The sequence below is a fragment of the Kogia breviceps genome, chromosome 1, assembly GCF_026419965.1.
Source record: "Kogia breviceps isolate mKogBre1 chromosome 1, mKogBre1 haplotype 1, whole genome shotgun sequence".
Taxonomy (NCBI): domain Eukaryota; kingdom Metazoa; phylum Chordata; class Mammalia; order Artiodactyla; family Physeteridae; genus Kogia; species Kogia breviceps.
Window position 1 is genome coordinate 39,387,310 of NC_081310.1, and position 11,470 is coordinate 39,398,779.

Here is an 11,470-nt window from a genome sequence, read left to right on the forward strand (position 1 = left end):
TGGTTGCAGAAGCCACATCAGGTACCACAGAAATTGTGGAATGTGTAAAAGAGAAAATGAGCTGCTGCTTCAGTGACCTCCTCTGCAGAGCTGCTTAGCTACCTGGCCCTTTTCACTGCCCTCATGGCTTCCACAGCATAGGTTTCAAACAGGACTACAGCAGACTACTGCTGTGCTTCTCAAATTATTTTTTGAGGACTGGCGGCATTAGCATCACATAGGAATTTGTAAGATATACATCATCTCTACCCCACCATAGATGTACTGAATCAGAATCTTCATTTTAACATGATCCCCAGATGATTCATAAAAGTGGGAGAAGCACCCACTACTCCAGTGGGTGCATTGATACCGCGGAGGTGACCAAGTTGATTTTCAAGGAAGAGAGAAGGTCGTTCTAAGCTTTCTTGACCCTGGACATTACATTTGTAGGAAATGCATTCAAAGATCCATAGAATGTTAAAATTAGCAAAGATTTTAGACAGCATCTAATCTAGTCTCCTCATTTTATAGATTAAGTAACAGGCCCTGATTGGGGAAATGACTTACCAAGATTGTGGAGAACTCAGATTAGACCCAGACTGCTTAGTTCAGTGCTTGTTATATTTTATCGTTACTTCCTCTGGTTCCAATTTATCCTCTCTCCCAAATAAATTATTAGCTTTATTGAACATCTGTAACACCACCTCAGCCCTGGCCTAACCCTAAAACCATATTGGAGTTGAGTGCCTGAAGAACAATTCTAGATGTCCCTGGAGCCATCTTTTTAGGTCACAATTTTCATGGTCTCACCCGTGTGAGTGCTGAATTGTTAAAGAAACTGAGATTCAGAAGTTAAGGGACTTAGCCTAGCCTAGCCAGCTTGTTAGTGACAACTGAGACTAGAATTCTGGATAGTGAAGGACGTAAGGGGCTATTTTTAGTAAACCTCATATAATCAAGGCAAAAAAATTTAATGTTAGGCACTCTTAAAAAGTTATTAAATCTAATGTGCTTCTACATCTTTGACAACATAGTTTCTACATGTGTCGTATAAACAGTTGCAGATAGAAAACCATAGCTAATTATGATTGTTGTTATATGTACTCTGTTATTCAAAATTGTTCCAAAAATTCTAAGAAGCATCAGTTATCATTTCAGATGCTTCTCTACAACAAGGATTAGCAAACCACTACAACCTGCACACCAATACCAGCCTACCACCTGTTTTTGTACAGCCTGCAAGCTAAAGATGGTTTTTACTTTTTTTATTAATTTATTTATTTATTTATTTATTTTTGGCTGCATTGGGTCTTCATTGCTGCGTGTGGGCTCTCTCTAGTTGTGGCGAGCGGGGGCTACTCTTCATTGCGGTGCACAGTCTTCTTGTTGCGGAGCACGGACTCTAGGTATGTGGGCTTCAGTAGTTGTGGCTCGTGGGCTCTAAAGCGCAGGCTCAGTAGTTGTGGCACACGGGCTTAGTTGCTCCGTGGCATGTGGGATCTTCCCGGACCAGGGCTCGAACCCATGTCCCCTGCATTGGCAGGAGGATTCTCAACCACTACGCCACCAGGGAAGTCCCGATTTTTACATCTTTAAACCATTGGGAAAAGGTTGAAAGAAGAATATATAGTTACATGTATAAATTGTATGAAATTCACATTTCAGTATCCGTTAAAATCTGACTGGAACACATCCATACTCTTTTTTTTAACCTATCATCTTTACTGCTTACAGGCTGCAGCAGCAGAGTTGAGTAATTGTATCAGAAACCATATGGTCTGCGGAGCCTAAAATATTTAGTTTGATTCTTTATAGATAAAGTTTCCCAACACCTACACTACAGGTCAGATGCATTTGAATCTGATTCAGATTGACTTAAACAATGAGGAAATATTTTATCTCACAAAACAAGAAGTCCAGGATAAGGTGGGCTCCATCCATGTCAGTATGGTCAGTGTCTCAACTGTGTGTCACCAGTCGCCTAAGGTCTTTTTAATCTCTCTGAGCTGCCATCCTTAGGATGTTAGGTTGGCTCTGCCCTCAGGCTAGCTCCCTTTATGGTTTTCAGTAAGTTGCAACAATTTTAGGCACCATATCCTGATACAGCAACATCAAGAGGAAAAAGAAAGCTCTGTCTCTCCCGTTACTTCTGAGAAACTGAGACTTTCTCCAGAACCTCCCACCCTTTCCAAAGCAGGTCATGTTTCATGGCCAGAATTGGGTTGAATGCCATTTCTAAACCAGTCACTAGCAAGAAGAATGGCATTGCCGTTACTAAATGCCACTGTCCTGAATACCTTCTGTAAATTAATATTTTCAGTGGGAAATTCCAAACCTGAATAAAAGTAGAGAAAATAGTATAATGAGCCTGATATACGTATCACTTAGCTTCAAAAATTATCAACTCATGGCTAATTTTGTTTCATCCATAAATGCCCACTCCAAAATAACACTCTGATCCTAGATTACTTTGAAACAAATCCCAGGTGTTATTTCATTTCAGTTGTAAATAGTTTACTTTGTAGCTCCGAAGATGAAGATTCTTTCAACATAGCTACAAATATTAGCAAACTAAAAAAAATTTAACATGCATTCCTTAATATAATGCAAATATACAATGTTGAAATTTTCCCAATTGTCATAATTTTTTAACAGTTTGTTTGAATCAGGATAAATAAAGGCCATACCCCCCTTGTTACCATGAGGTTCAGTCCACATAGGAAAGGTAGGATAGATGTCTTGATTCTTTTCTGTTACTTAACAGTCTTCAAAAAAAGAATTGGTTCCTGTGCTGTGCAGAGAAAAATTAACATAGCAGAGGGCTTTACTGTTAGGAAAGCATATTGTGGAGAGAAGGCCAAGGGTGTGACTGGATAACCTTTTGCTGCTGCTGAAGAGATTAAACATGTGACTCATGGATCCTCTCAGCCATCTCAGTGGAAATCAGGAATAGAAATGGGATTTTCCAGGAAAGATCTGTAGAGGAACCTCTTATCCAATAGAGTGAATCCCACAGGAGACTCATCTTTTTTGAGGACGTTATATTAGCAGAAACACTGCCGGCTTGCACTGAAAGAGGACAGAATGAAAGATGACTGTTGGATTCCAAAATTTCACAGGCAGTAAACAGCCTGGCGAAAAAGGGTAATTTCAAGGGCCCAGACGACAGAACTGAGGGCTGCAGAGGATTAGTCCCAGGCCTTGAAACCTAATGGAGGTTGCCCAGTCAGATTTTGAAATTGCTTGGCGTGGGTGGGGGGCTTCCCTGGTGGTGCAGTGGTTTAAGAATCCGCCTGCCAATGCAGAGGACATGGGTTCCATCCCTGGTCCGGGAAGGTCCCACGTGCCTCGGAGCACCTAAGCCCGTGCACCATGCCTGCTGAGCCTGCGCTCTAGAGCCCGCAAGCCACAACTACTGAGCCTGAATGCTGCAACTACTGAAGCCCACGCCTAGAGCCCATGCTCCGCAAAAAGAGAAGCCACCACAGTGAGAAGCCCGCACAACGCAACAAAGAGTAGCCCCTGCTTGCTGCAACTAGAGAAAGCCCGCGCGCAGCAACAAAGACCCAGTGCAGCCAAAAATAAATAATAAATTTATAAAAGGAAATTGCTTGGGACTAATGATTCCTTTCTTCTTTCCATGTTCTCCCTTTTAGAATGGGAATGTCTATAACTTAATTCTGTGCCGGTCCACCATTATATTTGAGGGGGCATCCTACACACACTTTTTTTTTTTAACTTAACATTGTATCATGGAGTTTATTCTGTAACAGTATATAGAGATAGTCCTCATTTCTTTTCAGAGCTAAATGATCCTTCTTGTTTGTGCCAAAATGTATTCAGTCAGTTTCCTATTAATGACATTTGGGTTATTTTTAACCTACAAAAAAAGTGCTGTAATGAATAACCCTGTGCATACCTTTTTTCATATTTTTGCCAGTGTGTCTCTGGAATAAATTCCTAGAAAGAGGGATTACCAAGGTGAAGCTTAAATGCAAAAATAACTTTGTTATATGAATCAAATATTTTTTGACCGACTGCCTGCAGTAAGAAATATATTTTACATCATGGTCCAGATATGTACACATAACTAAAACAAGTGTCACAATTATCCTAGTATCTACAGTCTATTTCATTTTAAGAATTCAAGTTTAAATGCTAAAGCTACTAATGGATCTTGACTCAAAGTTTAAAAGACATTGGCTTGATCACGGATCTGCACACTTTTTCTGAAAGGGCCATATAGTAAATATTTTAGGCCTGTGGACTATTCCTGGACTCTACTCTGCCGTGGTAGCCCAAGAACTGTAGGCCATAAAAAAAAAAATGAAGGGGCATGGCTGTGTTGCAATAAAATTTTACCTATAAAAACAGGTGGCTTTAGTTTACAGACCTCTGTTTTAGGTTAATCAAGCCACCTGCAGGGGTTGGGATGTCAGCTTCCTATGAAGCACATTAATATATGGAGGAAGGTAGATTACTGAATGAAATCAGGATTTAGGAAGGAGAATGAAGAAAACAGATGCTGGATAGTCAACAATGGCTTATTACATTAACCTAACTATTCCTAGTCACCACTCTGTGGTAACCTTCAAATATACATATATCCCCAATTATGTCTTGGGTATAAAATATAATGTAATACTTGTTTGCCTGTGTTTTTTAGAATAGACAGATAGGAATGGTATAATATAAAGTCATTGCTCAGCTTTCCCCCAGATCTAATTCATGCACATTCTTCAGGTATTTTTAAGTACTGTCTACCTCTCTGTGCTTCCAGGCCGGGTAATCAAAAATGATCAAAACATGCCACCCTCCCTCCATTGAGACCACCGCCTAGCCCTGTAGTTAAGACAGAGACATAGTATTTAAATGTAGCCCTTAAGGCATAGGGCTAAACCTTTAGGGAGAAAAGTTATATTGCTTGATTACAGGTGCCAGCTTATTTACATTTTAGCTAATTTTTGGATGTAAGATACTTTGAAACCCACTAAGCTAAAATAGATGGTACTTCCAGATCATAATTATAATGATTATAATCTTTGACATGATTGGAGGCAAAAACACCACAGGGACAATAAAGGATGGATTAGTTAAGCCTGGTTTTGACTGCAGAAGGGAAGGAGGATAATAAAGAGTAAAGTTAGTAATTATAAAAGACCTAGTTCTTATTATTTTCAGTTGGGAAAAGAGGGGGCTTACAAGTCCTAAGAACAGGATAAGGATGAGAACTGCCTGGAGCTTCTGTCACTTGAATAATATCTTGTATTAACAAGTCTTCTGTGTGTTCAAAATACTTTTACATGCTTCTCAAAGCAGTTACAAAGACCAAAGAAAGAAAGGAGCCAAATGGAATTAGCTTGATTTTATAGATGTAAAAAGTAAGCAACTTAACAAAGTTCTTCAGAAGGGAAGGGATGGAGCTGACAGTAGGGGGACCCCAGGCTTCCAAGTTAGGGAGCTGCTTGTCATCAAAGGCCGGAAGTAACAGCACCAAAGGCTAATGTGCAGTGGCCTTTTTGTATATCCGCCTCCCTCCCCGACCCTCCACTCCTTGGCAGCTGACCAGATAACCCTAACCTCTCACCTAATACTACACTCTTTCTCCTGTAGATTCTTTGTGGGAAAGAGATTCCTCGCTGGATCAATCGGCTTGCCTACTTCAGCTCCTGTATACCCTTTCTCCAGAGTTGCCTCCCAAAGGAGTGGCTCACTCCCGCAGCCCTGCAGTCTAGCGTCAGCCAAGAGCTCCAGGACGAACTGGAGGAAGCGGAGGATGCTGCAGCCTCTGCTTCCATGGCCAGCACTGCCGCAGGCTCCAGACCCGGGCGCCACACTAAACTGTAAATGTCTCCAAAGTCACACATTCAGAACTGTCTCTGGCAGTTGAATATCACTAGAGAAGAGTAAAAGTAAATGTCCTTTGGATATTTTGTATGCAAAGATGGCTCTCCCCCAAATCCCAGTTTTTCAGCTCAGGATTATATTTGTAATCAAAAAAAAAAAAAAAAAAAAATCACTTGGCGCAGGAGGGAGAACTTTGTATTGAAGCTGCCCTCTGTCTTTTTTACCCACTTGTAAATTTGGATTTACTTCTGTTTTATATAAGCTCTGTTAAGTTATGTTTACAGTATTTTGTATCACTGTTTACAAATCTTGCATGGACTCCTGCCACCATGAAAGAAGAAAATCTTCATGTCTTCAAAAATTAGGCAGGTAATCTTTGTACACTTCTGAAATTGCCTGAGCTTCGGCATAAATAATGGGCACACAGGAAGGTACTTACACAGTTACGGTCACCATCACCTGCTTAAGAATTGTCTTTTAGGTTTGTGTTTGTTTTTGTTACCATTTTGGTACCAGGATGCACAGAGGTGAAGGAGCACACACAGCCCTGAGGGCTTGGGACCTTGATCTGCGTGAGAGGTGCCCGACCCTGGGCACTCAGCACTCCCTCCACTCCAAGTGGTACATCTCCTGAGGTTCCCACCAAACGGTGGCTTTCATCCCAAATATCTGTCCACCTCCACAGGGTGGTATACTCTCGTGTCAGTCTGGCTTTGATGCCTCTGATTCTATAAGTAAGATGTTTTTCGTTCAAGGTATTCTTACTAGTAACAAGTGTTTTTGCACATGTGTTGGGGGCTTCACTTTTATTTTAATATATATTGATATCCTCCCTGCACAAGATTTTGTTTGTGGGGCAGGAATATCCTAAGTGGTAGCCTTCTGAGTAGCAGTGTGAGTTGACATTCAACTGCTTTTAACTATTCAAGCTACCTTTTATACTACACCTTGAAAACTAGAGTCTAAAGTAACATTCTCCAGAAAGTTAATACTTTGATATTTTAAACATTTTATGTACCATACCAGAAAGTATGTTGGAGTTTGTTAGTTTGTTACGGGAGTAGTTTCACCTCATAATAGAAAGCTTAGTCTCATTGACCTCTTGTTGAAAACTCATATTTATATGTGTCTTATTCATCTTTTTCTGTTCTCTCAAATGTATGTCTCTTACATAACCTACTCGAATGAAATTGTCACCAGAGATAAGTCCTCATTAGCAAGGAATCTGTCTGCTCAAGTCTACTCCCAGTTTGACCCTTGGATGTAAGAGCCAAGTCACTACATGTCAAATTCAATTTTTCTGCCTTAAGAATGAATGTTCTACATAAAATATTGGATGCAGTGTATAAATTATCCAAGGCAGTGACTTCAGCTTTATATATATATATATATATATATATATATATATATATTTATATATATATATATATATAATTAGTTTTTAAATCATCTACTTTTATTTAAACTTCTAGATTGGATTGTTTGCTATTGCTCTTTGTAAGGATACATATCTTTCAGTACACTACATTTTTAACTTTTCCATAAGCTGATTTTGAGTCATTTTATCAAATTAAGCACACCCTGTTCATAGGGAAAATAAACCTTGGGTTTGACCTGAGGAAAATGAAGCCACTTAACCTAATTTATGCTTTTGACTGTTCTGTTGCTGGAGAGGAAAGCTTTTACAAATTATTCTCAGTTCTTTTGGCGGGGGCAGAGCACTTGTTTTAAGAGATGTGACAGAAAGGAATCTATGATCTTTATGAAAAGTTGACCTGATTCAGGTCTAAAAATGAGATTTAGAATAAAATGCGAAGACTCTTGACAGTGAGTCAGTTCACTCAAAGAAGAGTCCTATCACTAAAACCCAGGTTAGTGAAAAATGTTTGATGCCGTTCGCTTGGGATTATTTGTTTTTAATAATGTGGTGGATTCCAGTTTTTTTCTAATCCATTCAAATAGACATGAGTTTAAATCTGTGCTACGGACACACATGAAGGAGTGGCCATTATTTAGGCACTTCTTGGCGAGTAGCCAGGAGCCTTCCACCTTTGCTTTGAATCCAGCACCTCAGCACACAAATGATTTTATTGTTATTTTGTTGTATTGACTTTCATATGCAGCATTTGGAGTTTAAAAGTAGTGCTAAGGTCCTAGTAAAAATAAATAATTGCGTGAGACCAATTATCATAGAACCACCAGATAAAATTCTGGACGTGAGATTGCTTGCAAGTCTAACGGTACTTGAGGTTTAGAAATAAAGAAATGTCTTTACTTTAGAAAATCTCATTTAAGTCAGTTTGTCCTCTACAGTTCAAAATTGAGGGTGAATTCAATTAACTAGCATTTCACCAGCTTTCCCTTGCCCTTGGAGGAAAAGAGTCTTGTTCTCAACCTGATCTCTGCTAAGAAAAATCCTATATAAAAAATCCGGTCATTAAGATACATGTGATATGATGGCATCAGATATTCTCTTCATAGTTGTTACCAAGTGAAACACATTTCTCATTGTGGGTTGGACAGTAATGTAGTGTTAAGAGGGTCAGAAGCTGCTGGTTTCTACTGTTTGTTTTCAGTGCTGTTGGGTTTTGTTTTTTCTTTCTTTCAACCCTAAGAAAGGGGCATCAGCTTTGGAAAGTGTGGCCTGTGGAATGGTAGAAGGCAGTGATACAGCAGTAAAGAGAGCCTCCACTTGATGCCTGAAATCCAGCCCACTATTGTTCTGACCCACAGCAATAGTGCAAGTTACCTTCACCAGCATTTGTACATAGCAGGGAATTCTGGTTTTCACCAATTGATAGCATTGTGCGTATGAGGAGATTCAACCCTACAGACAGCTGCGGGACTCTATATCCATGGCTTCTTTCCATCACAAAACGGGTAGAAACTCATTCACTGCTTCAGGGTTCTAATCTGTATGTCTTCTAATGGGTCCATTTCTATAAGATACTCTAATTTTGATACATGCTGTATTTTCTTTCAGTGACTAAGTTTAAAAGGCTTGGGTTTTGTCCAGCAAGCTGGCCGTACTGCCATTGTACCCCTTTCCTTCAGTATGGTTTAGAGTGCAGCTCAGTCATTAGACTTTCATTGTCTACTCAGTCAATACACGTCTTCACTGTTTGAAAGGTGTTACAGCTGTTCAACAATCTTCATGAACCTGAGGATAATTTCTTGTGAAGTTGAATGCAAATGTACTGTCATTCATAGTGTTTATATAAAAAAAAAAAACAGGAATCTTCACTTTTGCTACCTTGATATAGCATTGGGCTATCATGTTAACAACATTGAATTACATCAGTTTATTAAAAAATACTTTTATAAGAAATGTTTTATAGTGCTTTTTGACCTCCAGGAAACTGCAAATGTTATATATTTGTGTTGGGGAGGGGTACTTTTGTTTGATATTTATTATTTTTATACAGTTTTAAAGGTTACACTCCATTTACAGTTATTACAGAATATTGGCTTTATTCTCTGTGCTGTACAGTACGTCCTTGTAGTCTGTCTTACACCCAATAGGGAGATTATTTTTGAATCCCATCTGCTCTGCAGAAACATAGTCCACCCTTCTCCATCATACATTTCTCTTGTATTTGCATGTACATTTATTCCCATGTATTCCCCTTGAGCTCAGGTCCACGGGCCAAGTCCTTAACTGTCAGAGAGCATAACCACACCTGCTCCCAGGCAGCGGTGCCAGCCCCAGCTTCTGGGGCATGGAGACAAGCCTGTGAAGGGAGAACATGCCCTATTCTCTCTACCAGGAGCACAGGGGAGAGACCTGCAGGGGAATTGCCCCCACTGCTTGTGCACACACACTCTCCATCTTAAAGCATCAAGCAAGCAGGAGCCTGGGTGACTGCGCACCTCGTTTTCTACAAACCTATTCTGCTTTGCACCTTCAACCTGACCCTTCCCCCGTCTCCACTGGCCTTTTGGTACCTAGCCAAGTAATATTTCCCTCCACAAACTCAAAAGACCTCTCTTGGATTAAGTATTTTTAAAAAATAGTGGAGGTCATTTGTGGTCTGTCAATGCCTGTCCACTCTCTGCTAAGTAGGAATGGTCTACAACTCATTTCTTCTCAAGGACAGGAGCCGAAGGGGAATGTTCCCCCCAGTCTAAATAGGTTTTTGATAGACTATAACAAGTTGATCACCAACTCAAATCTGGTAAAGCAACTGGTTTTACCTGTAGAAAGGATACCAAACATACTGAGGGACAATGGTTTTTTTCTTTCCCATTATTATCTGCTCCTGAAGTTCTTATCACCCAGATGTGGACCTTGTTCTAAGTGTGCAGAAGTCCACGCTAATAAATATGAGTGGTTCCAGGCTATGCATTCCAAGAGGTAGATTAGAGGCAGGCAGCTACTTATTTCCTTATGGATTCTAAACCCAGAGAACTGCTGAGCCCTCTCAAGCTTGTCCCTTTGATCCTTTCCCCAAAAGGAAAATCCTCCCAAAGAGGATCATACCTTGTTCCTACACTGGGAAGTGTGAAGAGTCTCTCTTGTCAAGGCCAAGGGAAAAGCTAAGGTTAAGCGGGGCCTCCTCTCAATCCCAACTCGGTGAGGGAGGCATTCATTTCCAAAGGCTAGATGGGCGCACCTGCGCCCTGCAGCCCTGCCCTCACTGGGAGGGCTTTGTGGACACAGTCAAGAATGTACCACCCCGGGCTGTTGAGGAGTGGCGTAGAGCCATCTACATTGATCTCCCTGACCCCGGGACCCCTTCACTCAGAAAGAATTGCCTGGTTCTATGAAATACTAATGGCCTTAGTGGGCCTCAGGGGAGCCGTTGACCGCCAGGCTGTTTCCTTCACACCCCTAACTCCCAGTGATTAGTGGGATTTAGTGCCTGGGCAACCTTCAGGTGCTTCTGAAGCTGCAGCCATGCAGAGGAAGCCACAGGCCTCACCAGGCTGTCCTTATAGCCTTGCAGGCAGGTGGACTCAGGGATAAAGTTACCAAAGTCACTAAGACTCCAAAGAGGGAGGGTGGGAGGCCTGCTCTACTCATCCCACACTGGAAAAGGAATATGCATTGGACAGGGCAGGGAAGAAATTAGATGAGGAAGAGCCATTTGGTCTACCTAGGACCCTCAGTCTTGGTGGCCAGTGATTATCCACCCAAATAGGAACTGGGATTTTCAGATTACAAAACTGAAAAAATAAAAGCTAAGGGGAGCTAGGGGAGCCAGCTTGGCCCTAATCAAAGATAGAAGTAGACTCCTGTGCCTTCCTCTCCCACTGGCGTCAATGAGTGGGCACCACAGAGCTGCCCTCGCAGGCAGCTGAGACACCACAGAAGGCCAGTATGCCCACGAATACGAAAAGGTGTCACGTTGAGTCTGGAAAGGCAGTGGGTTTTGTGGACAAGACAAAGGGGAAAGAGAAGTCCTCCTACAGTGCCCCTGCTGTGTGCTCCTCGGGCTATTCATTTAATTATCACAACAGCCTATGACGTTATTCCTGCTTTACACCTAAGGAGTTGAGTGGTTAGTAGCCCAAGAACGCACAGACAGCATAAGGAAAACCCATATTTGAACCTAGCCAGTTGCAAGGCTTCTACTCTTTCCACTCAAGTACACTGCTTTTCTGCAGTGGAGAACCCGGGTCCAGTCCAGACCCACTGAGT

The 11,470-nt window shown here is 41.2% G+C and overlaps 1 protein-coding gene across 8 annotated transcripts in view; it reads left to right on the top strand.

The window, feature by feature from the left end:
• Positions 1–9,157, top strand: part of DESI2 (desumoylating isopeptidase 2) — a 41,877-nt gene extending 32,720 nt beyond the window's left edge. For all 8 annotated transcript variants that reach the window (XM_059068192.2, XM_067030747.1, XM_067030738.1 and 5 more), the window contains one exon: positions 5,596–9,157. In XM_059068192.2, the coding sequence (XP_058924175.1) occupies positions 5,596–5,829 (234 nt within the window). In that variant the 3' untranslated portion in view covers positions 5,830–9,157. The remainder of the gene's footprint in view (positions 1–5,595) is intronic.
• Positions 9,158–11,470: the final 2,313 nt, after the last annotated feature.